The sequence below is a fragment of the Pseudophryne corroboree genome, chromosome 1 (genome assembly GCF_028390025.1).
Source record: "Pseudophryne corroboree isolate aPseCor3 chromosome 1, aPseCor3.hap2, whole genome shotgun sequence".
In the NCBI taxonomy this organism is placed as follows: Eukaryota; Metazoa; Chordata; class Amphibia; order Anura; family Myobatrachidae; genus Pseudophryne; species Pseudophryne corroboree.
This window is the reverse complement of record NC_086444.1, coordinates 1,177,321,666-1,177,349,643: the sequence shown is the minus strand read 5'-3', so window position 1 is coordinate 1,177,349,643 and position 27,978 is coordinate 1,177,321,666. Positions and strand designations below refer to the sequence as shown.

Below are 27,978 nucleotides of genomic sequence, written 5' to 3'. Positions count from 1 at the left end.
GGGCTAAACTATAAGCGGGGCATAACTGCAGGGGCTAAACTACAAGGAGGCAAACTACAGGGGGGCATTATTGCTGGCGGCTAAACTACAAGCAGGCAAACTACTGGGGCTAAACTACTGGGGGCATTACCACTTGGAGGCTAAACTAAAGGGGGTGTAATCTACTGGGGTCATAACTGCAGGGGCATTACCACTGGGGGCATAACTACTAGGGCTAAACTACAGGGGGCTAAACAACTGGGGGCATTTGTACAGGCAACATTACTACTGGGGGCAATACTACACAGGGGCATTACCATAAAGGGCATTACTACTGGGGGTACTACTAATGAGGACATTGTAAAGGGGGCACTTCATAAGGGGCATTACACCTGGGGACATAAGGGGCACTACTATTGCGGGCATTGCATAAGGGGCACCACTACTGTGGGCATTGTATAAGAAGCGCTACTGCGGTGGGCATTATGTGTATTACGGGGTGCTACTACTGTGGGCATTATTACTATTCTGTGACCACGCCCCTTTCTTTTTGAGACCATGCCCATTTTTTTGCGGTGCGCGCAATACATTTGTTACATGGGCGCCGTGGGGTGGGGGGTGAGTTCCACCACCTCTGTAGGACCACTTTAAGCACTGCAGGTTGGTAACTACACATGGCTGGTGGGAAAATAATTAATTCTGTTTTGGAAATGTTGAGTTTGAGGTGGCGAGATGACATCCATGATGAAATGGCAGACAGGCATTCAGTGACACGAGCCAATACAGATGGTGATAAATCTGGGGAGGATAGGTCGATTTGAGTATCATCAGCGTATAAATGATACTGAAATCCGAAGGAGCTAATTAGTTTGCCAAGAGATGTGGTATAGATTGAGAACAGCAGAGGACCCAAGACTGAGCCTTGCGGTACTCCAACTGGGAGAGGTAGAGAAGAGGAGGTAGATTCAGAGAAGCGAACCCTGAAAGAGCGATTAGATAGGTAGGATGAGAACCAAGTAAGGGCTGTGTCCTGAAGACCAAGGGATTGTAGTGTTTGTATGAGAAGAGAGTGGTCAACAGTGTCAAAAGCAGCAGAGAGATCTAGAAGAATAAGAAGTGTGTAATGGCCTTTCGATCTGGCAGTGACCAGATCATTCACTACTTTGGTCAGTGCCATCTCTGTGGAGTGTTGGGCACGAAAGCCTGACTGAAGTGGCTCCAATAAGTTGGATGGGAGGTGACATATTGCTTGGCATTGGCTTTGGTAATGTGTTGATGCCCTTGGGGGCAGACAGGCGGAGAGGAGAGGACTGCTATTGGGGGTAACTAGTTTCCCCATGAGTTTGCACTTAGTGTTGCATTGCCCTGCAACATGCTGTACGGCGTGTTTTTCCATCCCTGCGCGCAGCCACGGGAACAGAAGGCGGTGACGTAGTTAGGGAAAATTAGATGGACCAAGTGGTTCTATGTTTCTATGATACCGGAGATCTGTGCCGCCCCTACCCCTGTGTGTGTGACACCCTGTACCCCCATAGCCCTGTGTGTGTGTGTGTTTGTGACACCCTGTACGTTAAATCTACCCCTGTGTGTGTGTGTCACCTTGTACCTCCACTCTCGGTAGAAAAGGGGCTCTTTCAAAATTTTGCTATGGAGCCAACAAAATTCTAGTTACACCCCTTCTCTGAGCTGTCAGTCACAGTACATGCAGGCAGTGTATCCTTATCCAGGGGTCCTACCCTTGCCTTGGAGTCCCAGCTTACCAGTAAAGATAAGCCCCACCTCATCCAGACCACATAATGAAGGGTATCTAGATGCTACCCACATACTGTCTGAGCAGCTGTTGCTGACTGGCTCTTCTTGGTGAGAAGAGATGTGTATGGGTGTGTTTGTGTGGGTGGATTGTTAATCAGGAATACAAAAAAGATGTGTCTGCGCGCTTAGTGACTCCCAATAGAGTGATAACAGGTGAGTGTTTGCCTTTACTTAAAAACCAAGAGACTTGTTGAATTATATTCTTTTACTATAATCAATTCACATTACACTTAAATAAATACATTTGTTAAAACATAAATTAAAATGTAACTGCTTGATTGTTAGTACATTTCAACCGGAATGCATTCCTGATTTAATAAATTAATGTAATAATATACAGCCGCTTTTACTCAATTGGTTGGACCCGTGTTTTATACAAAGGTAACCAATTTAGTTAGAACCATAAATCATCTAATAATTTTGCCGTTATTGCCACATTTTTCTCATTATTATATGCCAGTTAATAATAATATATATATGGTATTATAAAAGTCTCCACTGTAACCTTTCACTGGCGTCCCAGTGCAGGATTGGTTTTTCCTGGTGTGTTTTGCCCGTTAGCCCGGGGTTATAATTACCCTTTCCTGGGAATGTCCTCCGTTTTAGCACTATAGCACAAGTGCAAAGATAAATTTTAGGTATGTACCTTTTGGAGTTCCCGGCTCATGGGCAGCGTTTAGAAGCACACAGTCAGCGGTAGTAGAAGTGGAGACTTTCACAGGTTGTCGGCACTACACTCAGCAGCGTTTAGGAGGCTCCAGTTAGAGTGAGCCGTGGGTGTAGATGTCCTCAGTGGATACGTACACTGTGAGCGGTAGCCAGACACATTGGATGCGGCAAGCTGTGATCAGCAGGACCGGCACAGCTGAGAGCAGCGGACACGGCAGATGCGGCTGGAGCTGCAATCAGCGGCTGTGAGCGGCGGTCAGACACATGGGATGCGGCAAGTGGTGAGCAGCAAGATCGGCACAGCTGAGAACGGCAGACACGGCAGATGCAGCCAGAGATGACAATCAGCAGTTTGAAAAAACGGGTGATGACGTCAACGCGTTTCGTCCCGTCAATTCTCGGGACTTCCTCAAGACTGGCTTCTCAATGAAATGTTGGCTTTTTAAATACCTCTTAATGAGAAGCTCTCAATCACTTGTATTAGAGTCTTAATTGAATGATACTCACAATCAGTTTCACTTTGAATCTATGTGAAATGCTATGTTCTCTTGCTTTATTTCAAGACACTCCTTATATTCAAAGTTTAATAATAATAATAATAATAATGCATAAAAACTACATAATTAATCAGCACAATAGAACAATTCTCCTGGTTTTGGCGGAAATATACTAAGTAGACTTGATACCCATATTATATAGTATAATTTTAATTTTTAGTTTTTAAATACTCTGGTGGTAAAAATATATAAAACAAATAAGATACCCAAATATATATATATCTATATATATATGTGTGTAAAAATGTACATACACACACATATATATGTAAACATCCACAAGATATGTACGATTAAATTTTTATCCATCCTATTCACATATATATCAATAATTAAAATATGTTACTCGACCTCAATTTAAAAGTCCTATTATATTTAATTTTTATTTTGTTTATTTAATGGACCAATATTGAGGTTGATATCAATCTCAATCCCACACATATCTATAAATTCACTGTGGACTGATTATTTCTCATCTCTATTTCCCTATAAATTTCTCTAATCTGATGATCATATATTCTCCTCGCTATTCCTACTTTATTCCCCAGATTAATCCAATGGTGTGTAGTCAAGTGCTTCATTTAAACCATTTGGACTTAGAGTGTCCAACTTGAAAATCCATGATGACTCCCCTAGACAAACATGACGAAATCTATTCCCCCTCGTTTAGTATTAAGGTATTGTTCTACAACTGTTAATGACAACCCCTCCGGATCACTATTATGCATTCTTACAAAATGTCTAGACACACTATGTTTCAAAGATTTATTAATGATATTCCTTCTATGCTCTCTGAATCTAGATTTTATTGATCTAGTGGTTCTACCTACATATTGCAGTGCACATGGACACTGCAATACGTACACACTGTATGTTGATTCACAACTTAGATATTGTTTTATAGGAAAACTATTCCCATTTACACTGGATGTCACTACCAGTGCTTTGTTGGTAATATGATTACATGTCAAGCAGATAGGTTTATTACACTTATAGTTACCAATAGGTTTCGCTGGCAACCATGTATTCGTTGTAGTTTTATCTTTTTGTACTCTTAATTCACTGGGTGCCAGTATATTCTTAATATTGATGTTTTTTTTAAAAACTACTCGTGGTTTCTCTCCTATAGATTCACCCAAAATTGGATCCTGTTTCAAAATTCCAAAGTTAGTCATGACCACCTTTTTAATATCATTAGATCTAGAGTTAAATTTAGATAAAAATGTAACCTTATTTGATGGTTCCTGCCCAGTAATATCTTGATGTTCTAATGTATTACTGACTGATGTTTCTTTTTGACCCCCATTCCTTCCCCTAAATTTCTTCTCTTTTTTATTTAAAAAGTCAGATCTCGTAAGGGATCTTGCATAGATTCTAGAATCATCCAGGAGTTTTTTCGGATATCCCCTGCGTTCAAAATTAATCATCATGGTCTCTACCTGATCGTAATAATCTTCATCTCTCGTACAATTGCGTCTTAATCTAATTATCTGATTTTTTGGTATATTAGTAACTCTAGATCTAATGATATTAAAAAGGTGGTCATGACTAACTTTGGAATTTTGAAACAGGATCCAATTTTGGGTGAATCTATAGGAGAGAAACCACGAGTAGTTTTTAAAAAAAACATCAATATTAAGAATATACTGGCACCCAGTGAATTAAGAGCACAAAAAGATAAAACTACAACGAATACATGGTTGCCAGCGAAACCTATTGGTAACTATAAGTGTAATAAACCTATCTGCTTGACATGTAATCATATTACCAACAAAGCACTGGTAGTGACATCCAGTGTAAATGGGAATAGTTTTCCTATAAAACAATATCTAAGTTGTGAATCAACATACAGTGTGTACGTATTGCAGTGTCCATGTGCACTGCAATATGTAGGTAGAACCACTAGATCAATAAAATCTAGATTCAGAGAGCATAGAAGGAATATCATTAATAAATCTTTGAAACATAGTGTGTCTAGGCATTTTGTAAGAATGCATAATAGTGATCCGGAGGGGTTGTCATTAACAGTTGTAGAACAATACCTTAATACTAAACGAGGGGGAAATAGATTTCGTCATGTTTGTCTAGGGGAGTCATCATGGATTTTCAAGTTGGACACTCTAAATCCAAATGGTTTAAATGAAGCACTTGACTACACACCATTGGATTAATCTGGGGAATAAAGTAGGAATAGCGAGGAGAATAATATACAGTATGATCATCAGATTAGAGAAATTTATAGGGAAATAGAGATGAGAAATAATCAGTCCATAGTGAATTTATAGATATGTGTGGGATTGAGATTGATATCAACCTCAATATTGGTCCATTAAATAAACAAAATAAAAATTAAATATAATAGGACTTTTAAATTGAGGTCGAGTAACATATTTTAATTATTGATATATATGTGAATAGGATGGATAAAAATTTAATCGTACATATCTTGTGGATGTTTACATATATATGTGTGTGTATGTACATTTTTACACACATATATATATAGATATATATATATATATTTGGGTATCTTATTTGTTTTATATATTTTTACCACCAGAGTATTTAAAAATTAAAAATTAAAATTATACTATATAATATGGGTATCAAGTCTACTTAGTATATTTCCGCCAAAACCAGGAGAATTGTTCTATTGTGCTGATTAATTATGTAGTTTTTATGCATTATTATTATTATTAAACTTTGAATATATGGAGTGTCTTGAAATAAAGCAAGAGAACATAGCATTTCACATAGATTCAAAGTGAAACTGATTGTGAGTATCATTCAATTAAGACTCTAATACAGGTGATTGAGAGCTTCTCATTAAGAGGTATTTAAAAAGCCAACATTTCATTGAGAAGCCAGTCTTGAGGAAGTCCCGAGAATTGACGGGACGAAACGCGTTGACGTCATCACCCGTTTTTTCAAACTGCTGATTGTCATCTCTGGCTGCATCTGCCGTGTCTGCCGTTCTCAGCTGTGCCGATCTTGCTGCTCACCACTTGCCGCATCCCATGTGTCTGACCGCCGCTCACAGCCGCTGATTGCAGCTCCAGCCGCATCTGCCGTGTCCGCTGCTCTCAGCTGTGCCGGTCCTGCTGATCACATCTTGCCGCATCCAATGTGTCTGGCTACCGCTCACAGTGTACGTATCCACTGAGGACATCTACACCCACGGCTCACTCTAACTGGAGCCTCCTAAACGCTGCTGAGTGTAGTGCCGACAACCTGTGAAAGTCTCCACTTCTACTACCGCTGACTGTGTGCTTCTAAACGCTGCCCATGAGCCGGGAACTCCAAAAGGTACATACCTAAAATTTATCTTTGCACTTGTGCTATAGTGCTAAAACGGAGGACATTCCCAGGAAAGGGTAAATATAACCCCGTGCTAACGGGCAAAACACACCAGGAAAAACCAATCCTGCACTGGGACGCCAGTGACAGGTTACAGTGGAAACTTTTATAATACCATATATATATTATTATTAACTGGCATATAATAATGAGAAAAATGTGGCAATAACGGCAAAATTATTAGATGATTTATGGTTCTAACTAAATTGGTTACCTTTGTATAAAACACGGGTCCAACCAATTGAGTAAAAGCGGCTGTATATTATTACATTAATTTATTAAATCAGGAATGCATTCCGGTTGAAATGTACTAACAATCAAGCAGTTACATTTTAATTTATGTTTTAACAAATGTATTTATTTAAGTGTAATGTGAATTGATTATAGTAAAAGAATATAATTCAACAAGTCTCTTGGTTTTTAAGTAAAGGCAAACACTCACCTGTTATCACTCTATTGGGAGTCACTAAGCGCGCAGACACATCTTTTTTGTATTCCAGTGTAATTTCAGGCCCTTGCAAGGCCTAGTCTGTGCAGCTGGTGTTCACCCAATCTAAGTGAATTAATTTAATTTAGTATTTGCGCCTAGGTTTTGGGTGTCTAAGACATCCACCTGTTGTTTCTCTTGTCTTCGGATTGTTAATCAGTACTTGATGGGGGTCAGGTTAATACACAGGTGCTGAGTGGGGGTGTTAATGGGGTCAGGGTAATACACAGGTGCTGAGTGTTGGGTGTTAATGGGGTCAGGTTAATATACACAGGTGCTGAGTGGGGGTGTTAATGGGGTCAGGTTAATATACACAGGTGCTGAGTGGGGGTGTTAATGGGGTCAGGTTAATACACAGGTGCTGAGTGGGGGTGTTAATGGGGTCAGGTTAATATACACAGGTGCTGAGTGGGGGTGTTAATGGGGTCAGGTTAATATACACAGGTGCTGAGTGGGGGTGTTAATGGGGTCAGGTTAATACACAGGTGCTGAGTGGGGGTGTTAATGGGGTCAGGTTAATACACAGGTGCTGAGTGGAGGTGTTAATGGGGTCAGGTTAATATACACAGGTGCTGAGTGGGGGTGTTAATGGGGTCAGGTTAATACACAGGTGCTGAGTGGGGGTGTTAATGGGGTCAGGTTAATATACACAGGTGCTGAGTGGGGGTGTTAATGGGGTCAGGTTAATATACACAGGTGCTGAGTGGGGGTGTTAATGGGGTCAGGTTAATACACAGGTGCTGAGTGGGGGTGTTAATGGGGTCAGGTTAATACACAGGTGCTGAGTGGAGGTGTTAATGGGGTCAGGTTAATATACACAGGTGCTGAGTGGGGGGTGTTAATGGGGTCAGGTTAATACACAGGTGCTGAGTGGGGGTGTTAATGGGGTCAGGGTAATATACACAGGTGCTGAGTGGGGGGTGTTAATGGGGTCAGGTTAATACACAGGTGCTGAGTGGGGGTGTTAATGGGGTCAGGGTAATACACAGGTGCTGAGTGGGGGTGTTAATGGGGTCAGGGTAATACACAGGTGCTGAGTGGGGGGTGTTAATGGGGTCAGGTTAATATACACAGGTGCTGAGTGGGGGTGTTAATGGGGTCAGGTTAATACACAGGTGCTGAGTTTGGGGTGTTAGTGGGGTCAGGTTGATACACAGGTGCTGAGTGAAGGATTACATATGAACAGTTATATACTAGTTTTCTTTATTTGTCAGAAAGACTGATAGTTTTATTTAGCTGTGCTGTAGTTCCTGAGGAACAGTATCATATAACAAGGTACAGTCTTTTAATGCTGGATTACTATGTTTATTCATGTGTGAAATTCTAAATTCTAATATCAAGTACATTCTTATATTGGGGACACTGATGTTTGGCATGTTGTGTATTGGGGACACTGATGTGTAACATAATGGTGTATTAGGGACACTGATGTGTAACATAATAGTATACTGGGGACACTGATGTGTAACATAATGGTGTATTAGGGACACTGATGTGTAGCATAATAGTATACTGGGGACACTGATATGTAACATAATGGTGTATTGGGGACACTGATGTGTAACATAATGGTGTATTGGGGACACTGATGTGTAACATAATGGTGTATTGGGGAAACTGATGTGTGACATAATGGTGTATTGGGGAAACTGATGTGTGACATAATGGTGTATTGGGGAAACTGATGTGTGACATAATGGTGTATTGGGGAAACTGATGTGTAACATAATGGTGTATTGGGGACACTGATGTGTGACATAATGGTGTATTGGGGACACTGATGTGTAACATAATGGCGTGTTGGAGACACTGATGTGTGGCAAGTTGTGTATTGGGGACACTGATGTGTAACATAATGGTGTACTGGGGACACTGATGTGTGACATGATGGTGTACTGGGGACACTGATGTGTGACATAATGGTGTATTGGGGAAACTGATGTGTAACATAATGGTGTATTGGGGAAACTGATGTGTAACATAATGGCGTGTTGGAGACACTGATGTGTGGCAAGTTGTGTATTGGGGACACTGATGTGTAACATAATGGTGTATTGGGGACACTGATGTGTGGCATGTTATGTATTGGGGACACTGATGTGTGACATAATGGTGTATTGGGGACACTGATACACAATGTCACACTGACTTTTTAAATTCCTTTTGTTTGTAATATATGTAATGTTTAAAGATTTAAGAAGTTGACTATAAGGAGAAGAAATGACATATACAGTAATGTAAAGGGCATGAATCAGGAATGAAAATATAGTGCTATGGATTGTTAAAGGAAGGGGCCCCAAACCGGTACCTTGCCTAGCGCCCCATGAGGACTAAGGAGGTCATTCAGATCTCATTGCTGGGCTGTGTTATTTGCTATCTGCGTTCAGATAGTCACCGCCTACAAGGGGCTGTGCAAGTGTGCGATTCTATGCGTACGCCGAGCTGCCAACATTCACTATGTGCAGTCTCTGCACAGCCCAGCACTTACTCTTCCAGTGTGATAAATTCAGGCTGATCAGGGCCGGAGCTGACGTCAGACACCCTCCCTGAATACGCTCGGTGACGCCTGCATTTTCCCTGACACTCCCAGTAAATGGTCAGTTACCTCCCTCAAACGGCCTCCCCCTGTCAAGCACCTTGCGAACGGACGTGCAAACGGATTTTTCGCACCATCCCGTCGCTGACCGGCGATCCCCATTGTTGTCCGACTCACGTGCGCGTTGCGGTGCATATGCATGCGCTGTTATGGCCTGATCGCCCACTGTGCAAAAATGCACAGCAGCGATCAGAACTGTATGACCCCCTAAATCCGGCTCTGCACACATACACACACAAACACTACATATAAATGTACATACAAGTTATATATGTAAAATTAGAATACACAGGACAAGTGACTTATGCAAAACAACTACTCGATCACATTTTACATGCACACTTATACCTACACTTATACAGACACAAGTAATCTATCTATATTTAATATACATAGTGTACCTGTAGCGAATGCTGTATGGAGAAATGTCATCATATTTGTAGTGGTTTCTGGAAAAGTTTCTGGAGAGAAGAATAAGTCCACTATTTTCTTGGGATCACACTCATCCACACCATAGTGCTTAGTCATCCTAGAATCCATTCTGTCTGTTGGTGAATTGGTAACATTGCTAGAATTATTAGGAGCTTTTATTCCTGTAACCAGGATGTGGCTTTCCATAGTAAATATTGACATTGTATCATATCACAGCATATATAATTTTGTTTTGCAAATTATATTTCCAAAGTGTTAAAGCAGTTATATACAGCATATAATTAACTCTTTATTCTTCTTCCCAAACCTACTCGTTTTGCTCCTACACTTTTCTATAGAGACCTTTTTGTAATCAATACCTCCCACCATTTTGATACCAGGGCAGCAGGACTTCTGACATGTTCAAAAGGGTGTGTGGCCGCGAACCAATCTTTGATTCTTGTTAAAATCCAAGTGGTTACATCATGGCATCATGACATCTAATAGCAAACAGTAAAAGTATGGTGGGATCCCAGCAGCAGAATGCCGACAGGGGGGGGAGGGGGAGGAGGGTGGCAAGCGCAACAAACCCCCTTGCAGGCTCACTACGCTTGCCATGCTGTGGGCTTGGTGGTGATCTGCACTCGCCATAGGTTCTATTCTCCCTCTATGGGTGTCGTGGACACCCACAAGTGGGAATATTCCCTTCTAGTCGGCATGCCGACTGTCGGGATTTCGAGGAGTCGGGATGTAGACAGTAGCGGATCTTGCCACGGGCAAACAGGACTTTTGCCCGGGGCGCCGCCTTCCGGAGGGCGCTGCACCATGGCAAGATCCGCTGCTGCTGTGCCCCCCGCTGCCCGCTCTGTCCCGCTGCCACTGCCCGCTCTGTCCCGCTGCCGCTGCCCGCTCTATCCCGCTGTGAAGGGAACTAGACGCGTAGCATCTAGTTTCCCTTCATGGAGAGGACCTTTGTTGTGCGTGTGCGATGACGTCATCGTGCACTGCACATCATTTCAGCGGCGCTACTACTGTACAGGGGGCGTAGCTGACCATGCCCCCTGTATGAAGCCATGCCCCTATTGCCCGCCCGGGGCGCAAAAAGCCCTAGAATCGGCCCTGGATGTAGATGTTGGTATTGTGACCAGCGGTCTGACCGCCAGTCACATAACTACATCCCATATGCATACCTCCCAACATGACCCTTTGCAGGAGGGACAAAATGCTCTGCTCCTGCACTTCCCCCTAAATTTAGGATTGCTGGCACCTGTTTTGAACAGTTAAATGGATAAGAAAGGTGTTTCAGCACAGGTGATGGCAAGCATCATTTAAGAGGAAAGTCCAGGAGCAGAGCATTGTGTCCCTCCTGGAGACACTTGCAAATAGTGGATCTGCTACTCCAGTTAAATGTACTAGAATCAGTGCCAGTTCTAGACTTTGTGGCACCCAGGACGAATGTTACCTTTGGCACCCATCCCCTTTGAAAATAAGGACAGTGCGCACCCAAAGTGCACGCTAGAAATCTAGGAGCATGGCCACAGAATAGTACCAAATCACATTACACTGCACAGTCACATTACACCGCACAGTAATGCCCCTTATACATACCAGGTAGAGACCTTTATACACATTGTGCCAGGTAGAGCTCCTTATACATATTACTGCAGGTAGAGCCCCTTATATGAACGTCACACCAGGTATAGACCCTTTTATGCACATTATGCTATGTAGAGCCCCTTCTGTACATGTTATGCCAGGCAGAGCCCCTTATACACATTGCGCCACGTAGAGCCCCTTATACACGTTAGGCCGGTAGAACCCCTTACACATATTGCACCAGGTAGAGCCTTTTATATACGTTATGCCAGGTAGAGCCCCTTATACACTTTGCGCCAGGTAGAGCCCCTTCTACCTATTACACAAGGTAGAGCCCCTTATACACATTGCACCAGGTAGCCCTTTATACAAGCGCAGGTAGCCCCTTATACACATTGCACCAGGTAGCCCCTTATACGCATTGTGCCAGGAAGAGTCCCTTATACACATTACACCAGGTAGTGCCCCTTAAACACATTACACCAGGTAGAGCCTCTTATACACATTGCACCAGGTAGAGCCCCTATACACATTGGGCCAGGTAGCCCTTTATACACATTGGGCCAGGTAGACCCTTATACACATTGCATCAGGTAGAGCCCGTTATACACATTGCACCAGGTAACCCCTTCTACACATTGCACAAGTAGCCCCTTATGCACACTGTGCCAGGTAGAGCCCATTATACACATTTCACCAGGTATAGCCCATTATACACATTGTGCCAGGTAGAGCCCGTTATACACATTGCACTAGGTAGAGACCGTTATACACATTGCGCAAGGTAGAGCCTCTTGTACACATTGCACCAGGTAGAGCCTCTTATACACATTGTGCCAGGTAAACCCTTATACACACAGTGCAAGGTAGAGCCCCTTTTACACACTGCGCCAGGTACAGCCCATTATACACATTGCGCAAGGTAGCCCCTTATACACACTGTTCCAGGTAGAGTCCGTTATGCACATTGCACCATGTAGCTCCTTATACACATTGCGCCAGGTAGCCCATTATACACTTTGCGCCAGGTAGCCCATTATACACATTGCGCCAGGTAACCCCTTATACACATTGCGCCAGGTAGCCCCTTAACACACTGCGCCAGGTAGAGCCAGTTATAGACATTGTGCCAGGTAACCCATTATACACACTGCGCCAGGTAGAGCACGTTATACACATTGCACCATGTAGCTCCTTATACACATTGCACCAGTTAGAGCCTCTCAAGAGAGAGAGTGTGTATGTGTGTACACACACATACTGTACATCAGTGGTGGCCAACCTGTGGCTCTTGAGCTGCATGTGGCTCTTTCTTTCTTTAAATGTGGCTCCTGACACTTGAAGTCACATTACCACAATAGATCTGGTAACCACTGCACTCCAGAAAGACACAATCGGGAGCACTACGAGGGCTGAGGACTGAGGAAGCCAGATACTAGAGATAAAACACACACCGTCAAACAGGATCCTTAAGCCCCTTTCACATCGCCAATGCAGGATCCCACCCGGGAATTAGAAACGGTCCTTCCCGGGTGGGATCCGGCATTGGACCCTAACAGGTGGCTTCCCGACCTGGCAATTTGCTGGGTTGGTTGCCATAGCTACAGGGGGGGGGTGGCAGCGGGGGTGGAGGCGGCGTTGGGAGATGAGCTCATTTCCGCGCTACCTCTCCCTATGTAGTAAACAGGTTCCATCGACCCGGGTACCCGTTTACGCTGCCACTGACCTGGTATTCAACCAAGGAATAACACTGCTTATAACCCCGGTATAATTATCTGGTCAGGCAACCCAGGAATTCGGGCATGGCCCATTCACACAGCACACCAACCCGGGTCGATACCGGGATATTTGTGCGGTGTGAAAGGGGTAATAAAAAGCTACTACAATGGCAATAGTTGGGAGGGGGGGTGGGGGGGGCTCTGAAGTGACATAGGAGGGTGCTAGCAGGAGTGACATATGGGAAAGCTGGATGAAGTGACATAGGAGGGTGCTAGCAGGAGTGACACATGGGAAAGCTGGATAAAGTGACATAGGAGGGTGCTAGCAGGAGTGACACATGGGAAAGCTGGATGAAGTGACATAGGAGGGTGCTAGCAGGAGTGACACATGGGAAAGCTGGATGAAGTGACATAGGAGGGTGCTAGCAGGAGTGACACATGGGAAAGCTGGATGAAGTGACATAGGAGGGTGCTAGCAGGAGTGACACGTGGGAAAGCTGGATGAAGTGACATAGGAGGGTTCTAGTAGGAGTGACACATGGGAAAGCTGGATAAGGTGACACATGAGGGTTCTAGCAGGAGTGACACATGGGAAAGCTGGATGAAGTGACATAGGAGGGTGCTAGCAGGAGTGACACATGGGAAAGCTGGATGAAGTGACACATGAGGGTGCTAGCAGGAGTGACACATGGGAAAGCTGGATGAAGTGACATAGGAGGGTGCTAGCAGGAGTGACACATGGGAAAGCTGGATGAGGTGACATAGGAGGGTGCTAGCAGGAGTGACACATGGGAAAGCTGGATGAAGTGACATAGGAGGGTGCTAGCAGGAGTGACACATGGGAAAGCTGGATGAAGTGACATAGGAGGGTGCTAGCAGGAGTGACACGTGGGAAAGCTGGATGAAGTGATATAGGAGGGTGCTAGCAGGAGTGACACATGGGAAAGCTGGATGAAGTGACATAGGAGGGTGCTAGCAGGAGTGACACATGGGAAAGCTGGATGAAGTGACATAGGAGGGTGCTAGCAGGAGTGACACATGGGAAAGCTGGATGAAGTGACACATGAGGGTTCTAGCAGGAGTGACATATGGGAAAGCTGCATGATGTGACATAGGAGGGTTCTAGCAGGAGTGACACATGGGAAAGCTGGATGAAGTGACACATGAGGGTGCTAGTGACACATGGGAAAGCTGGATGAAGTGACACATGAGGGTGCTAGCAGAAGTGACACATGGGAAAGCTGGATGAAGTGACATAGGAGGGTGCTAGCAGGAGTGACACATGGGAAAGCTGGATGAAGTGACACATGAGGGTGCTAGCAGGAGTGACACATGGGAAAGCTGGATGAAGTGACATAGGAGGGTGCTAGCAGGAGTGACACATGGGAAAGCTGGATGAAGTGACATAGGAGGGTGCTAGCAGGAGTGACACATGGGAAAGCTGGATGAAGTGACATAGGAGGGTGCTAGCAGGAGTGACACATGGGAAAGCTGGATGAAGTGACATAGGAGGGTGCTAGCAGGAGTGACACATGGGAAAGCTGGATGAAGTGACATAGGAGGGTGCTAGCAGGAGTGACACATGGGAAAGCTGGATGAAGTGACATAGGAGGGTGCTAGCAGGAGTGACACATGGGAAAGCTGGATGAAGTGACATAGGAGGGTTCTAGCAGGAGTGACACATGGGAAAGCTGGATGAAGTGACACATGAGGGTGCTAGCAGGAGTGACACATGGGATAGCTGGATGAAGTGACACATGAGGGTGCTAGCAGAAGTGACACATGGGAAAGCTGGATGAAGTGACATAGGAGGGTGCTAGCAGGAGTGACACATGGGATAGCTGGATGAAGTGACACATGAGGGTGCTAGCAGAAGTGACACATGGGAAAGCTGGATGAAGTGACACATGAGGGTGCTAGCAGGAGTGACACATGGGAAAGCTGGATGAAGTGACATAGGAGGGTGCTAGCAGGAGTGACACATGGGAAAGCTGGATGAAGTGACATAGGAGGGTGCTAGCAGGAGTGACACATGGGAAAGCTGGATGAAGTGACATAGGAGCGTGCTAGCAGGAGTGACACATGGGAAAGCTGGATGAAGTGACATAGGAGGGTGCTAGCAGGAGTGACACATGGGAAAGCTGGATGAAGTGACATAGGAGGGTGCTAGCAGGAGTGACACATGGGAAAGCTGGATGAAGTGACATAGGAGGGTGCTAGCAGGAGTGACACATGGGAAAGCTGGATGAAGTGACATAGGAGGGTGCTAGCAGGAGTGACACATGGGAAAGCTGGATGAAGTGACATAGGAGGGTTCTAGCAGGAGTGACACATGGGAAAGCTGGATGAAGTGACACATGAGGGTGCTAGCAGGAGTGACACATGGGATAGCTGGATGAAGTGACACATGAGGGTGCTAGCAGAAGTGACACATGGGAAAGCTGGATGAAGTGACATAGGAGGGTGCTAGCAGGAGTGACACATGGGATAGCTGGATGAAGTGACACATGAGGGTGCTAGCAGAAGTGACACATGGGAAAGCTGGATGAAGTGACACATGAGGGTGCTAGCAGGAGTGACACATGGGAAAGCTGGATGAAGTGACATAGGAGGGTGCTAGCAGGAGTGACACATGGGAAAGCTGGATGAAGTGTCATAGGAGGGTGCTAGCAGGAGTGACACATGGGAAAGCTGGATGAAGTGACATAGGAGGGTGCTAGCAGGAGTGACACATGGGAAAGCTGGATGAAGTGACATAGGAGGGTGCTAGCAGGAGTGACACATGGGAAAGCTGGATGAAGTGACATAGGAGGGTTCTAGCAGGAGTGACCCATGGGAAAGCTGGATGAAGAGACACATGAGGGTGCTAGCAGGAGTGACACATGGGAAAGCTGGATGAAGTGACACATGAGGGTGCTAGCAGAAGTGACACATGGGAAAGCTGGATGAAGTGACATAGGAGGGTGCTAGCAGGAGTGACACATGGGAAAGCTGGATGAAGTGACACATGAGGGTGCTAGCAGGAGTGACATATGGGAAAGCTGGATGAAGTGACATAGGAGGGTGCTAGCAGGAGTGACACATGGGAAAGCTAGATGAAGTGACATAGGAGGGTGCTAGCAGGAGTGACACATGGGAAAGCTGGATGAAGTGACATAGGAGGGTGCTAGCAGGAGTGACATATGGGAAAGCTGGATGAAGTGACATAGGAGGGTGCTAGCAGGAGTGACACATGGGAAAGCTGGATGAAGTGACATAGGAGGGTGCTAGCAGGAGTGACACATGGGAAAGCTGGATGAAGTGACATAGGAGGGTTCTAGCAGGAGTGACACATGGGAAAGCTGGATGAAGTGACACATGAGGGTGCTAGCAGGAGTGACACATGGGAAAGCTGGATGAAGTGACACATGAGGGTGCTAGCAGAAGTGACACATGGGAAAGCTGGATGAAGTGACATAGGAGGGTGCTAGCAGGAGTGACACATGGGAAAGCTGGATGAAGTGACACATGAGGGTTCTAGCAGGAGTGACACATGGGAAAGCTTGATGAAGTGACATAGGAGGGTGCTAGCGGGAGTGACACATGGGAAAGCCGGATGAAGTGACATAGGAGGGTGCTAGCAGGAGTGACACATGGGAAAGCTGGATGAAGTGACACATGAGGGTGCTAGCAGGAGTGACACATGGGAAAGCTGAATGAAGTGACACATGAGGGTTCTAGCAGGAGTGACACATGGGAAAGCTGGATGAAGTGACACATGAGGGTTCTAGCAGGAGTGACACATGGGAAAGCTGGATGAGGTGACACATGAGGGTGCTAGCAGGAGTGACACATGGGAAAGCTGGATGAAGTGACACATGAGGGTTCTAGCAGGAGTGACACATGGGAAAGCTGGATGAAGTGACATAGGAGGGTGCTAGCAGGAGTGACACGTGGGAAAGCTGGATGAAGTGACATAGGAGGGTGCTAGCAGGAGTGACACATGGGAAAGCTGGATGAAGTGACACATGAGAGTGCTAGCAGGAGTGACACATGGGAAAGCTGGATGAAGTGACATAGGAGGGTGCTAGCGGGAGTGACACATGGGAAAGCTGGATGAAGTGACATAGGAGGGTGCTAGCAGGAGTGACACATGGGAAAGCTGGATGAAGTGACATAGGAGGGTGCTAGCAGGAGTGACACATGGGAAAGCTGGATGAAGTGACACATGAGGGTGCTAGCAGGAGTGACACATGGGAAAGCTGGATGAAGTGACACATGAGGGTTCTAGCAGGAGTGACACATGGGAAAGCTGGATGAAGTGACACATGAGGGTGCTAGCAGGAGTGACACATGGGAAAGCTGGATGAAGTGATACATGAGGGTGCAAGCAGGAGTGACACATGGGAAAGCTGGATGAAGTGACACATGAGGGTGCTAGCAGGAGTGACACATGGGAAAGCTGGATGAAGTGACACATGAGGGTGCTAGCAGGAGTGACACATGGGAAAGCTGGATGAAGTGACATAGGAGGGTGCTAGCAGGAGTGACACATGGGAAAGCTGGATGAAGTGACACATGAGGGTTCTAGCAGGAGTGACACATGGGAAAGCTGGATGAAGTGACATAGGAGGGTGCTAGCAGGAGTGACACATGGGAAAGCTGGATGAAGTGACATAGGAGGGTGCTAGCAGGAGTGACACATGGGAAAGCTGGATGAAGTGACATAGGAGGGTGCTAGCAGGAGTGACACATGGGAAAGCTGGATGAAGTGACATAGGAGGGTTCTAGCAGGAGTGACACATGGGAAAGCTGGATGAAGTGACACATGAGGGTTCTAGCAGGAGTGACACATGGGAAAGCTGGATGAAGTGACATAGGAGGGTGCTAGCAGGAGTGACACATGGGAAAGCTGGATGAAGTGACATAGGAGGGTGCTAGCAGGAGTGACACATGGGAAAGCTGGATGAAGTGACACATGAGGGTTCTAGCAGGAGTGACACATGGGAAAGCTGGATGAAGTGACATAGGAGGGTGCTAGCAGGAGTGACACATGGGAAAGCTGGATGAAGTGACATAGGAGGGTGCTAGCAGGAGTGACACATGGGAAAGCTGGATGAAGTGACACATGAGGGTGCTAGCAGGAGTGACACATGGGAAAGCTTGATGAAGTGACATAGGAGGGTGCTAGCGGGAGTGACACATGGGAAAGCCGGATGAAGTGACATAGGAGGGTGCTAGCAGGAGTGACACATGGGAAAGCTGGATGAAGTGACACATGAGGGTGCTAGCAGGAGTGACACATGGGAAAGCTGAATGAAGTGACACATGAGGGTTCTAGCAGGAGTGACACATGGGAAAGCTGGATGAAGTGACACATGAGGGTTCTAGCAGGAGTGACACATGGGAAAGCTGGATGAGGTGACACATGAGGGTGCTAGCAGGAGTGACACATGGGAAAGCTGGATGAAGTGACACATGAGGGTTCTAGCAGGAGTGACACATGGGAAAGCTGGATGAAGTGACATAGGAGGGTGCTAGCAGGAGTGACACGTGGGAAAGCTGGATGAAGTGACATAGGAGGGTGCTAGCAGGAGTGACACATGGGAAAGCTGGATGAAGTGACACATGAGAGTGCTAGCAGGAGTGACACATGGGAAAGCTGGATGAAGTGACATAGGAGGGTGCTAGCGGGAGTGACACATGGGAAAGCTGGATGAAGTGACATAGGAGGGTGCTAGCAGGAGTGACACATGGGAAAGCTGGATGAAGTGACATAGGAGGGTGCTAGCAGGAGTGACACATGGGAAAGCTGGATGAAGTGACACATGAGGGTGCTAGCAGGAGTGACACATGGGAAAGCTGGATGAAGTGACACATGAGGGTTCTAGCAGGAGTGACACATGGGAAAGCTGGATGAAGTGACACATGAGGGTGCTAGCAGGAGTGACACATGGGAAAGCTGGATGAAGTGATACATGAGGGTGCAAGCAGGAGTGACACATGGGAAAGCTGGATGAAGTGACACATGAGGGTGCTAGCAGGAGTGACACATGGGAAAGCTGGATGAAGTGACACATGAGGGTGCTAGCAGGAGTGACACATGGGAAAGCTGGATGAAGTGACATAGGAGGGTGCTAGCAGGAGTGACACATGGGAAAGCTGGATGAAGTGACACATGAGGGTTCTAGCAGGAGTGACACATGGGAAAGCTGGATGAAGTGACATAGGAGGGTGCTAGCAGGAGTGACACATGGGAAAGCTGGATGAAGTGACATAGGAGGGTGCTAGCAGGAGTGACACATGGGAAAGCTGGATGAAGTGACATAGGAGGGTGCTAGCAGGAGTGACACATGGGAAAGCTGGATGAAGTGACATAGGAGGGTTCTAGCAGGAGTGACACATGGGAAAGCTGGATGAAGTGACACATGAGGGTTCTAGCAGGAGTGACACATGGGAAAGCTGGATGAAGTGACATAGGAGGGTGCTAGCAGGAGTGACACATGGGAAAGCTGGATGAAGTGACATAGGAGGGTGCTAGCAGGAGTGACACATGGGAAAGCTGGATGAAGTGACACATGAGGGTGCTAGCAGGAGTGACACATGGGAAAGCTGGATGAGGTGACATAGGAGGGTTCTAGCAGGAGTGACACATGGGAAAGCTGGATGAAGTGACATAGGAGGGTGCTAGCAGGAGTGACACATGGGAAAGTTGGATGAAGTGACATAGGAGGGTGCTAGCAGGAGTGACACATGGGAAAGCTGGATGAGGTGACATAGGAGGGTGCTAGCAGGAGTGACACATGGGAAAGCTGGATGAAGTGACATAGGAGGGTGCTAGCAGGAGTGACACATGGGAAAGCTGGATGAAGTGACATAGGAGGGTGCTAGCAGGAGTGACACATGGGAAAGCTGGATGAAGTGACACATGAGGGTTCTAGCAGGAGTGACACATGGGAAAGCTGGATGAAGTGACATAGGAGGGTGCTAGCAGGAGTGACACATGGGAAAGCTGGATGAAGTGACATAGGAGGGTGCTAGCAGGAGTGACACATGGGAAAGCTGGATGAAGTGACACATGAGGGCTCTAGCAGGAGCGACACATGGGAAAGCTGGATGAAGTGACATAGGAGGGTGCTAGCGGGATTGACACATGGGAAAGCTGGATGAAGTGACATAGGAGGGTGCTAGCAGGAGTGACACATGGGAAAGCTGGATGAAGTGACACATGAGGGTGCTAGCAGGAGTGACACATGGGAAAGCTGAATGAAGTGACACATGAGGGTTCTCGCAGGAGTGACACATGGGAAAGCTGGATGAAGTGACACATGAGGGTTCTAGCAGGAGTGACACATGGGAAAGCTGGATGAGGTGACACATGAGGGTGCTAGCAGGAGTGACACATGGGAAAGCTGGATGAAGTGACACATGAGGGTTCTAGCAGGAGTGACACATGGGAAAGCTGGATGAAGTGACATAGGAGGGTGCTAGCAGGAGTGACACATGGGAAAGCTGGATGAAGTGACATAGGAGGGTGCTAGCAGGAGTGACACATGGGAAAGCTGGATGAAGTGACATAGGAGGGTGCTAGCGGGAGTGACACATGGGAAAGCTGGATGAAGTGACATAGGAGGGTGCTAGCAGGAGTGACACATGGGAAAGCTGGATGAAGTGACATAGGAGGGTGCTAGCAGGAGTGACACATGGGAAAGCTGGATGAAGTGACAAAGGAGGGTGCTAGCAGGAGTGACACATGGGAAAGCTGGATGAAGTGACACATGAGGGTGCTAGCAGGAGTGACACATGGGAAAGCTGGATGAAGTGACACATGAGGGTTCTAGCAGGAGTGACACATGGGAAAGCTGGATGAAGTGACACATGAGGGTGCTAGCAGGAGTGACACATGGGAAAGCTGGATGAAGTGATACATGAGGGTGCTAGCAGGAGTGACACATGGGAAAGCTGGATGAAGTGACACATGAGGGTGCTAGCAGGAGTGACACATGGGAAAGCTGGATGAAGTGACACATGAGGGTGCTAGCAGGAGTGACACATGGGAAAGCTGGATGAAGTGACATAGGAGGGTGCTAGCAGGAGTGACACATGGGAAAGCTGGATGAAGTGACACATGAGGGTTCTAGCAGGAGTGACACATGGGAAAGCTGGATGAAGTGACATAGGAGGGTGCTAGCAGGAGTGACACATGGGAAAGCTGGATGAAGTGACATAGGAGGGTGCTAGTAGGAGTGACACATGGGAAAGCTGGATGAAGTGACATAGGAGGGTGCTAGCAGGAGTGACACATGGGAAAGCTGGATGAAGTGACATAGGAGGGTGCTAGCAGGAGTGACACATGGGAAAGCTGGATGAAGTGACACATGAGGGTTCTAGCAGGAGTGACACATGGGAAAGCTGGATGAAGTGACATAGGAGGGTGCTAGCAGGAGTGACACATGGGAAAGCTGGATGAAGTGACATAGGAGGGTGCTAGCAGGAGTGACACATGGGAAAGCTGGATGAAGTGACACATGAGGGTTCTAGCAGGAGTGACACATGGGAAAGCTGGATGAAGTGACATAGGAGGGTGCTAGCAGGAGTGACACATGGGAAAGCTGGATGAAGTGACATAGGAGGGTGCTAGCAGGAGTGACACATGGGAAAGCTGGATGAAGTGACACATGAGGGCTCTAGCAGGAGCGACACATGGGAAAGCTGGATGAAGTGACATAGGAGGGTGCTAGCGGGATTGACACATGGGAAAGCTGGATGAAGTGACATAGGAGGGTGCTAGCAGGAGTGACACATGGGAAAGCAGGATGAAGTGACACATGAGGGTGCTAGCAGGAGTGACACATGGGAAAGCTGAATGAAGTGACACATGAGGGTTCTCGCAGGAGTGACACATGGGAAAGCTGGATGAAGTGACACATGAGGGTTCTAGCAGGAGTGACACATGGGAAAGCTGGATGAGGTGACACATGAGGGTGCTAGCAGGAGTGACACATGGGAAAGCTGGATGAAGTGACACATGAGGGTTCTAGCAGGAGTGACACATGGGAAAGCTGGATGAAGTGACATAGGAGGGTGCTAGCAGGAGTGACACATGGGAAAGCTGGATGAAGTGACATAGGAGGGTGCTAGCAGGAGTGACACATGGGAAAGCTGGATGAAGTGACATAGGAGGGTGCTAGCGGGAGTGACACATGGGAAAGCTGGATGAAGTGACATAGGAGGGTGCTAGCAGGAGTGACACATGGGAAAGCTGGATGAAGTGACATAGGAGGGTGCTAGCAGGAGTGACACATGGGAAAGCTGGATGAAGTGACATAGGAGGGTGCTAGCAGGAGTGACACATGGGAAAGCTGGATGAAGTGACACATGAGGGTGCTAGCAGGAGTGACACATGGGAAAGCTGGATGAAGTGACACATGAGGGTGCTAGCAGGAGTGACACATGGGATAGCTGGATGAAGTGACACATGAGGGTGCTAGCAGAAGTGACACATGGGAAAGCTGGATGAAGTGACATAGGAGGGTGCTAGCAGGAGTGACACATGGGATAGCTGGATGAAGTGACACATGAGGGTGCTAGCAGAAGTGACACATGGGAAAGCTGGATGAAGTGACACATGAGGGTGCTAGCAGGAGTGACACATGGGAAAGCTGGATGAAGTGACATAGGAGGGTGCTAGCAGGAGTGACACATGGGAAAGCTGGATGAAGTGTCATAGGAGGGTGCTAGCAGGAGTGACACATGGGAAAGCTGGATGAAGTGACATAGGAGGGTGCTAGCAGGAGTGACACATGGGAAAGCTGGATGAAGTGACATAGGAGGGTGCTAGCAGGAGTGACACATGGGAAAGCTGGATGAAGTGACATAGGAGGGTGCTAGCAGGAGTGACACATGGGAAAGCTAGATGAAGTGACATAGGAGGGTGCTAGCAGGAGTGACACATGGGAAAGCTGGATGAAGTGACATAGGAGGGTGCTAGCAGGAGTGACATATGGGAAAGCTGGATGAAGTGACATAGGAGGGTGCTAGCAGGAGTGACACATGGGAAAGCTGGATGAAGTGACATAGGAGGGTGCTAGCAGGAGTGACACATGGGAAAGCTGGATGAAGTGACATAGGAGGGTTCTAGCAGGAGTGACACATGGGAAAGCTGGATGAAGTGACACATGAGGGTGCTAGCAGGAGTGACACATGGGAAAGCTGGATGAAGTGACACATGAGGGTGCTAGCAGAAGTGACACATGGGAAAGCTGGATGAAGTGACATAGGAGGGTGCTAGCAGGAGTGACACATGGGAAAGCTGGATGAAGTGACACATGAGGGTTCTAGCAGGAGTGACACATGGGAAAGCTGGATGAAGTGACATAGGAGGGTGCTAGCGGGAGTGACACATGGGAAAGCCGGATGAAGTGACATAGGAGGGTGCTAGCGGGAGTGACACATGGGAAAGCTGGATGAAGTGACACATGAGGGTGCTAGCAGGAGTGACACATGGGAAAGCTGAATGAAGTGACACATGAGGGTTCTAGCAGGAGTGACACATGGGAAAGCTGGATGAAGTGACACATGAGGGTTCTAGCAGGAGTGACACATGGGAAAGCTGGATGAGGTGACACATGAGGGTGCTAGCAGGAGTGACACATGGGAAAGCTGGATGAAGTGACACATGAGGGTTCTAGCAGGAGTGACACATGGGAAAGCTGGATGAAGTGACATAGGAGGGTGCTAGCAGGAGTGACACGTGGGAAAGCTGGATGAAGTGACATAGGAGGGTGCTAGCAGGAGTGACACATGGGAAAGCTGGATGAAGTGACACATGAGAGTGCTAGCAGGAGTGACACATGGGAAAGCTGGATGAAGTGACATAGGAGGGTGCTAGCGGGAGTGACACATGGGAAAGCTGGATGAAGTGACATAGGAGGGTGGTAGCAGGAGTGACACATGGGAAAGCTGGATGAAGTGACATAGGAGGGTGTTAGCAGGAGTGACACATGGGAAAGCTGGATGAAGTGACACATGAGGGTGCTAGCAGGAGTGACACATGGGAAAGCTGGATGAAGTGACACATGAGGGTTCTAGCAGGAGTGACACATGGGAAAGCTGGATGAAGTGACACATGAGGGTGCTAGCAGGAGTGACACATGGGAAAGCTGGATGAAGTGATACATGAGGGTGCTAGCAGGAGTGACACATGGGAAAGCTGGATGAAGTGACATAGGAGGGTGCTAGCAGGAGTGACACATGGGAAAGCTGGATGAAGTGACATAGGAGGGTGCTAGCAGGAGTGACACATGGGAAAGCTGGATGAAGTGACATAGGAGGGTGCTAGCAGGAGTGACACATGGGAAAGCTGGATGAAGTGACATAGGAGGGTGCTAGCAGGAGTGACACATGGGAAAGCTGGATGAAGTGACACATGAGGGTTCTAGCAGGAGTGACACATGGGAAAGCTGGATGAAGTGACATAGGAGGGTGCTAGCAGGAGTGACACATGGGAAAGCTGGATGAAGTGACATAGGAGGGTGCTAGCAGGAGTGACACATGGGAAAGCTGGATGAAGTGACACATGAGGGTTCTAGCAGGAGTGACACATGGGAAAGCTGGATGAAGTGACATAGGAGGGTGCTAGCAGGAGTGACACATGGGAAAGCTGGATGAAGTGACATAGGAGGGTGCTAGCAGGAGTGACACATGGGAAAGCTGGATGAAGTGACACATGAGGGTGCTAGCAGGAGTGACACATGGGAAAGCTGGATGAAGTGACACATGAGGGTGCTAGCAGGAGTGACACATGGGAAAGCTGGATGAAGTGACATTGGAGGGTCCTAGCAGGAGTGACACATGGGAAAGCTGGATGAAGTGACACATGAGGGTGCTAGCAGGAGTGACACATGGGAAAGCTGGATGAAGTGACACATGAGGGTGCTAGCAGGAGTGACACATGGGAAAGCTGGATGAAGTGACATAGGAGGGTGCTAGCAGGAGTGACACATGGGAAAGCTGGATGAAGTGACATAGGAGGGTGCTAGCAGGAGTGACACATGGGAAAGCTGGATGAAGTGACACATGAGGGTTCTAGCAGGAGTGACACATGGGAAAGCTGGATGAAGTGACATAGGAGGGTGCTAGCAGGAGTGACACATGGGAAAGCTGGATGAAGTGACATAGGAGGGTGCTAGCAGGAGTGACACATGGGAAAGCTGGATGAAGTGACATAGGAGGGTGCTAGCAGGAGTGACACATGGGAAAGCTGGATGAAGTGACACATGAGGGTGCTAGCAGGAGTGACACATGGGAAAGCTGGATGAAGTGACATAGGAGGGTGCTAGCAGGAGTGACACATGGGAAAGCTGGATGAGGTGACATAGGAGGGTGCTAGCAGGAGTGACACATGGGAAAGCTGGATGAAGTGACATAGGAGGGTGCTAGCAGGAGTGACACATGGGATAGCTGGATGAAGTGACACATGAGGGTGCTAGCAGAAGTGACACATGGGAAAGCTGGATGAAGTGACACATGAGGGTGCTAGCAGGAGTGACACATGGGAAAGCTGGATGAAGTGACATAGGAGGGTGCTAGCAGGAGTGACACATGGGAAAGCTGGATGAAGTGTCATAGGAGGGTGCTAGCAGGAGTGACACATGGGAAAGCTGGATGAAGTGACATAGGAGGGTGCTAGCAGGAGTGACACATGGGAAAGCTGGATGAAGTGACATAGGAGGGTGCTAGCAGGAGTGACACATGGGAAAGCTGGATGAAGTGACATAGGAGGGTTCTAGCAGGAGTGACACATGGGAAAGCTGGATGAAGAGACACATGAGGGTGCTAGCAGGAGTGACACATGGGAAAGCTGGATGAAGTGACACATGAGGGTGCTAGCAGAAGTGACACATGGGAAAGCTGGATGAAGTGACATAGGAGGGTGCTAGCAGGAGTGACACATGGGAAAGCTGAAAGAAGTGACATAGGAGGGTGCTAGCAGGAGTGACACATGGGAAAGCTGGATGAAGTGACATAGGAGGGTGCTAGCAGGAGTGACACATGGGAAAGCTGGATGAAGTGACACATGAGGGTGCTAGCAGGAGTGACACATGGGAAAGCTGGATGAAGTGACATAGGAGGGTGCTAGCAGGAGTGACACATGGGAAAGCTGGATGAAGTGACATAGGAGGGTGCTAGCAGGAGTGACACATGGGAAAGCTGGATGAAGTGACACATGAGGGTTCTAGCAGGAGTGACACATGGGAAAGCTGGATGAAGTGACATAGGAGGGTGCTAGCAGGAGTGACACATGGGAAAGCTGGATGAAGTGACATAGGAGGGTGCTAGCAGGAGTGACACATGGGAAAGCTGGATGAAGTGACATAGGAGGGTGCTAGCAGGAGTGACACATGGGAAAGCTGGATGAAGTGACACATGAGGGTGCTAGCAGGAGTGACACATGGGAAAGCTGGATGAAGTGACATAGGAGGGTGCTAGCAGGAGTGACACATGGGAAAGCTGGATGAGGTGACATAGGAGGGTGCTAGCAGGAGTGACACATGGGAAAGCTGGATGAAGTGACATAGGAGGGTGCTAGCAGGAGTGACACATGGGATAGCTGGATGAAGTGACACATGAGGGTGCTAGCAGAAGTGACACATGGGAAAGCTGGATGAAGTGACACATGAGGGTGCTAGCAGGAGTGACACATGGGAAAGCTGGATGAAGTGACATAGGAGGGTGCTAGCAGGAGTGACACATGGGAAAGCTGGATGAAGTGTCATAGGAGGGTGCTAGCAGGAGTGACACATGGGAAAGCTGGATGAAGTGACATAGGAGGGTGCTAGCAGGAGTGACACATGGGAAAGCTGGATGAAGTGACATAGGAGGGTGCTAGCAGGAGTGACACATGGGAAAGCTGGATGAAGTGACATAGGAGGGTGCTAGCAGGAGTGACACATGGGAAAGCTGGATGAAGTGACACATGAGGGTGCTAGCAGGAGTGACACATGGGAAAGCTGGATGAAGTGATACATGAGGGTGCAAGCAGGAGTGACACATGGGAAAGCTGGATGAAGTGACACATGAGGGTGCTAGCAGGAGTGACACATGGGAAAGCTGGATGAAGTGACACATGAGGGTGCTAGCAGGAGTGACACATGGGAAAGCTGGATGAAGTGACATAGGAGGGTGCTAGCAGGAGTGACACATGGGAAAGCTGGATGAAGTGACACATGAGGGTTCTAGCAGGAGTGACACATGGGAAAGCTGGATGAAGTGACATAGGAGGGTGCTAGCAGGAGTGACACATGGGAAAGCTGGATGAAGTGACATAGGAGGGTGCTAGCAGGAGTGACACATGGGAAAGCTGGATGAAGTGACATAGGAGGGTGCTAGCAGGAGTGACACATGGGAAAGCTGGATGAAGTGACATAGGAGGGTGCTAGCAGGAGTGACACATGGGAAAGCTGGATGAAGTGACACATGAGGGTTCTAGCAGGAGTGACACATGGGAAAGCTGGATGAAGTGACATAGGAGGGTGCTAGCAGGAGTGACACATGGGAAAGCTGGATGAAGTGACACAGGAGGGTGCTAGCAGGAGTGACACATGGGAAAGCTGGATGAAGTGACACATGAGGGTTCTAGCAGGAGTGACACATGGGAAAGCTGGATGAAGTGACATAGGAGGGTGCTAGCAGGAGTGACACATGGGAAAGCTGGATGAAGTGACATAGGAGGGTGCTAGCAGGAGTGACACATGGGAAAGCTGGATGAAGTGACACATGAGGGTGCTAGCAGGAGTGACACATGGGAAAGCTGGA

General features: G+C 47.6%; 1 protein-coding gene and 1 long non-coding RNA gene across 3 annotated transcripts in view; one reads left to right on the top strand and one right to left on the bottom strand.

Annotated features, from left to right (window-relative positions):
* LOC134929634 (indolethylamine N-methyltransferase-like) overlaps positions 1-10,002 on the bottom strand; it is a 125,046-nt gene extending 115,044 nt beyond the window's left edge. Inside the window, exon 1 of the mRNA XM_063925218.1 lies at positions 9,859-10,002. Coding sequence (XP_063781288.1) covers positions 9,859-9,997 — 139 coding nt within the window. The 5' untranslated portion in view covers positions 9,998-10,002. The remainder of the gene's footprint in view (positions 1-9,858) is intronic.
* LOC134929640 (uncharacterized) overlaps positions 5,906-27,978 on the top strand; it is a 74,224-nt gene continuing 52,151 nt past the window's right edge. For both annotated transcript variants that reach the window (XR_010178624.1, XR_010178623.1), the window contains exon 1: positions 5,906-6,323. This is a non-coding gene — a long non-coding RNA (uncharacterized LOC134929640). The remainder of the gene's footprint in view (positions 6,324-27,978) is intronic.